The sequence below is a fragment of the Simochromis diagramma genome, unplaced genomic scaffold, assembly GCF_900408965.1.
Source record: "Simochromis diagramma unplaced genomic scaffold, fSimDia1.1 OVJJ01000646.1, whole genome shotgun sequence".
NCBI classification, from domain to species: Eukaryota; Metazoa; Chordata; class Actinopteri; order Cichliformes; family Cichlidae; genus Simochromis; species Simochromis diagramma.
This window is the reverse complement of record NW_024387279.1, coordinates 3,893,683-3,898,525: the sequence shown is the minus strand read 5'-3', so window position 1 is coordinate 3,898,525 and position 4,843 is coordinate 3,893,683. Positions and strand designations below refer to the sequence as shown.

Below are 4,843 nucleotides of genomic sequence, written 5' to 3'. Positions count from 1 at the left end.
AGAGAAAACCCCAACAATCCCCTCTGAGCAAGCACTAGGCGACAGTGGATAGGAAAAACTCCCTTTAAAGGAAGAAACCTATGACAGAACCAGGCTCTAGAGGGGGCAGTCAACTGTCGGGACTGGTTGGGGTGAGTTTGAAAACGGAGAGAGAGGGGTGGGAGATGGGAGAGGTGTTAGGAGTTAAAGGGAGAGGGGGGAGGATTAAGCTGGAACAGAGGTGGGGGAAGAAGAGGTGACATTGGCAGTAGTGAAAGAAGGAGTGTTCTTCCTCCAGAAGAAGCGGAAGCGTTTTTTCTTTTTTTCCAGCTGCTTTTCCACAAGCACCTTTTTCTCGAGGATGAGGATTTTCAACTCCTCGATTGTCACTGTGTTTTGCTTCTCCAGCTTAATGCATTTTTTCTCCACTTCTTCTATTTCGGCTTGTTTTTCTTCCAACCTTTCTTTCAGCACTTTAGATGTTGCCTCCTGATTTTGCAGTTTTTCATTTTCTCCTTCCAGCTCAGATGCTTTGAACTTCATTTTGTTGTAAAGTTCTTGCAGATTTTGGTTTTTCTTCTCAAACTCCTGGAGAAGAAGTTTTTCTTCTCTCTGCTTAATGACCAGCTGCTCTTTCTCTTGGAGGATTTCTTTATTTCGTCGCATGGCTTCATCAAGCTTTCCTTGCAAGCTTTCATTTTGTTGCTTGATGCTCTGAAGATTGGAATCCATTTGTTTTTGTTTGATCTCTTGTTCCCTTTTCTCTTGGAGAAGCTTCTCATTTGCTTGCTCTGTGCGATCAAGCCTTTTTTTGTCAACACTGTACATGAGCTCCATGTCTCTGAGATTGCTGTGCAGCCCTCTCTTCTTCATGCCATCTTGTATCTTTTCTTGGACAAGTTTTTTATTTCGTCGCATGGCTTCATCAAGCTTTCCTTGCAAGCTTTCATTGTGTTGCTCGATGCTCTGAAGCTTGCGATCCATTTGTTTTTGTTTGAACTTTTGTTCCCTTTTCTCTTGAAGAAGCTTCTCATTTGCTTGCAGTGTGCAATCAAGCCTTTTTTTGTCAACACTGTACATGAGCTCCATGTCTCGGAGATTGCTCTGCAGCCCTCTCTTCTTCATGCCATCTTGTATCTTTTCTTGGACGAGTTTTTTATTTTGTCGCAGGGCTTCATCAAGCTTTCCTTGGAGCTCCTGGTTCTTTTTGTCCATGTCTTGGAGATCCTGTTGTTTCTCCTCAATAATAGCTTCCTTTTTTTGAAGCTGGTATGACAACTTTTTTTAGTTGAGCGCTCTTTCTCTCATTTTCCTCCATCAAGAATTTCATCTTCTCTGTGTTTGTGAGCGCTTCATCCTCCATTTCTTCCAAATGTTTTTCCTCTAGTTCTACTTGGTCACACCAAGGAAGAGAGGAAATGGAAGAGTCTAGTGGCTCATCCCAGGGAAGAGCGTAGGGGTCAACTTCTTGTCCCTTTGGATCTTTTGTTTGAGACATGTTGGGTCTGGATACAGTTACTGTTGCAAAGGATCCAAATATTTCAAAAGGCTTTTCTGGCGAACGGTTCAATGCTGCACACATCAATGCTGCGAGAAACGGACTAAAAGTCGTTGCTCTTCACCTCTATTTATAGGTTTTAAGGATCAAAGGATCAAAGGATCGGAATGGTGGTAAGATTCTACGTGTGTGACGTCATAATTCTGTAAGGCAATGAGGTTGTCACATGACATTTGTGGAGGAGGGCATTTTTCAGCTTGGACAAATTATCAGTAAAGTTTCAATCTCTTTTATTTTCCCCCAAAAACGTGTTGTCGCAATAATGTTTTCTACAGTCATTGGTGTCAACAGATCAGTTTAAAGTTGGGTGTTACTCTGCCCAGGCTGCTACCATAGAAGAAAAATGTGGACCAATAGTACTTTAATGATTTCCGCGGATCATTTCCGTGTAAATCTTAGCATTGCGCTAGCTGTCAAGCGAAAAGTTTAGCGCCGTACAGCCATATTAAAAAGGTTTAAACTGACTCAGATCATGGTGAGTATTTGAAAAAAACATTTATTTACTTTGAAACCTATGATGTGGAAAAGTTAGCAAGCGTAATTTTTCCCATTTTGTTATACACGTGTGCTTACATCCGGGAAATGTTAATCTTTTCTAAGATCCATGGGTTTATCCAACAAGCAGCTAAGTCACCATTATATCTCGGATTCTGTGCGCAACATCTTAATGCAAGAAAACCTAAAACAAAGCAAAGGAAACAAAAACAAAACAAAAAACACAGATGCACTTTTAAGCTCTCTCTGCGTTCACTGCCTCTCAAGTGTCATATTCTGACTTCGAGACTGAACGAGGCAGACTGTATTTCATAGATGGGTCAGATCAGAGACAGTACTCTCTGTTTTAGTTGCCAGTCAACCAGAAAAGCACCTTTCCCAACCAGCTAAGTGGAGGGTATACAAGATGACTAGCCTCTCTATAACAGGACATTATTGTACAGTAACAATACAAGCATTACTGCTGATGCTGTGAGAGGATAGTTTGATTTATCACAACAAAAAACAGCTAATGTGTAACTTAAAACAGTATTTATTCCTGTAATTAGTATCAATGTGTGACACATTGTTTCTATGTGGCCATATCATTTTCTCAAATTGATTTTTGTGTTTGTTTGTGTTACATATCATTTGAGTTTGGCCATGTAGTCAGTGTAATTATATTCTTGAGCTGAAGACTATACCATTGGGAGGAAGATGTGCGTGTACCTTTTTTCAAACTCGGATGTGTGTCGATGAGCCTATGCTGACGATCGACCGCAGACAGTTTTTCAGTCAGGCCAAATCCGGCAATATCGCTCACAGTTTTATACGTTTAATTTGGCCGTAAAGTCGCGCTGCTGACCAGCGAGTGCTCTTGTAGAAAGCTAAGATCTCTGCTGGGATTTAATAGTCTACATAGAGAGGAAATATGGAGCTATAAACGCCTGTCAGACTGTTTATAAACCCCATGTGGCCACTAAGATCATCACTGTTAGCACTGAGACCCACAGCCTGGCCGTGTAAAGGTTAACTGGGACATAAAGGGCAAAGGCATACACTCACAAAATCTTTATATGAAAATACAAGTTTCAGCTTGTGCTGGAGTTTGACAAAACATTCTTTCCTACACAAAGACAGTCTCAGTCAGTCTTGTGGTATAGCTCTTGGCTAGAGAGACATGAATTTTTGATTTGGAAGTTATTGACCTGGAATTTCTATATTATTGAGTACTTTTGGGCAGACTCACATTTTTTTTCCTGCTGCTCTGAAAGTCCTCTTGATATATAGAGACAGCTTGAATCCATGTTGATGTTCGGGCATCTATTAACTATGAATGTTGTTTTGATTGCTTTAAATCATCCTTGTTAATATTATTTTATTTGAATTAAGACTATCAATGAATAAATGCTGACAGAAATGCAAATACAGGTGTTATATTTAGGTATTATTTCTGAGCTGCTTCAAACATCTGTCCCCACTTCTCCATTATAAAACACATCAAATCAAAAGTGGCTGCTTTCCTGTTTCCATCATTGTGATCAAAGTGAGGGTACAGTAGGAGAACATTCTGTGATATGCAAATGATTAGTAGTACACCTAACCAAATGGGCTAGCTTAATATTGGTTTAGTAAACAAAGGCCTCTGCAAACACTGGCTAATGAGGCAGCGCTGTTTGTCCAAGGCTTGCCAATCCAGCCATTTACGGGTCTATTTTATTGTCTCTTCTTCCTCTTTCTTTTTCCTCTATACATTTCTATATTATGCACTTCAATAAATTGATTGGGATGTGGCAAGAGCTCAGGTCAATTCTATTTGCTCTTGGTTTCTGGCTTGTGCTTAATGGACCATGATAACAGTCACTCATCATCCTTAGCAGACACTCGTGTTATATTTAAAATAGGGATCCAATGATCTAGAGAGTTTGTGTCTTATGAAAAAGAATATTCAAGTAAAAACAAAGCGTCACTACTATTTGCTGTACCATTACTTTCATAAGTAAGTGTGGCATGTTTGGATGCTTTGTTCTGCTACATTTCAAAATTTTACATTGCATTTACAAAGCAGGAGAGGAAATATATATTCTTGTTAACATATGTGGAGAAAAAGAGATTTCCGAGACAATAAAAGAAATACAACAATAACGAAATAAAATGCATGCTTTGTGTAAAGGGGATGATTTAAAATCAAAAGCCACAGACATCAGTTCAACATTTTGGCGAGTAGGAAAATGTGGTTCAGTGTATTTACGAAAGTAGTGTGATCTAATAATAATTTTCAAGACAAAATTATTGGATAATTTTGGTGTTTGAAATTAATTTAACTGTATTATTTCAATTAGAATCCACGTTTATTAGAATCCTGATTACATGAAGTCATGCTTTACTTTTTATTTGTAACCTCTATCTAAGATAGTTTAGGATTGTCTGCCTTGCTTTTATCACATATCTGTATCGCAAACTCACTTTATTACTTAGAATGATGTCTGAGGCAGTTTGGTATAAGTATCTAAAATATTAAAACCAATGGTCTAAAAGAAAATAAACTGACTTACTTATCATATTAAAGCCAAACAAACAAACAAACAATTCAAGATTGCCAAAACTGATGATCCCCTGGGTAAAACTTGAGACTGCTCACAAAAGGTAGCCAATCACCACTGAGTACCATGTTAAAATAAACAACTATGCAGCATTAATATACATGTTTACACATGTGGAAAGTTTCCCACTTCATATAACAACAGTGGGGTGAATTCTTTTATAGCTCATCTATCTGGGCACCGGAGTTACGGGCAGTGCCCAAATGCATGGGGCATGGCTGCTTTGATT

At 38.8% G+C, this 4,843-nt stretch overlaps 1 protein-coding gene across 1 annotated transcript; it reads right to left on the bottom strand.

Moving 5' to 3' along the window:
- Positions 1-2,309, bottom strand: LOC120715995 (trichohyalin-like). Its single transcript, XM_040003334.1, has one exon. It carries the CDS (start codon positions 1,192-1,194, stop codon positions 205-207), a length of 990 nt encoding a protein of 329 aa, XP_039859268.1. The 5' UTR covers positions 1,195-2,309; the 3' UTR covers positions 1-204.
- Between the last annotated feature and the right edge of the window lie 2,534 nt (positions 2,310-4,843).

What these genes read in the sequence shown, in the direction of transcription:
- LOC120715995 (XM_040003334.1), bottom strand. Translation starts at nt 1,194, where the DNA reads ATGGACAAAAAGAACCAGGAGCTCCAAGGAAAGCTTGATGAAGCCCTG.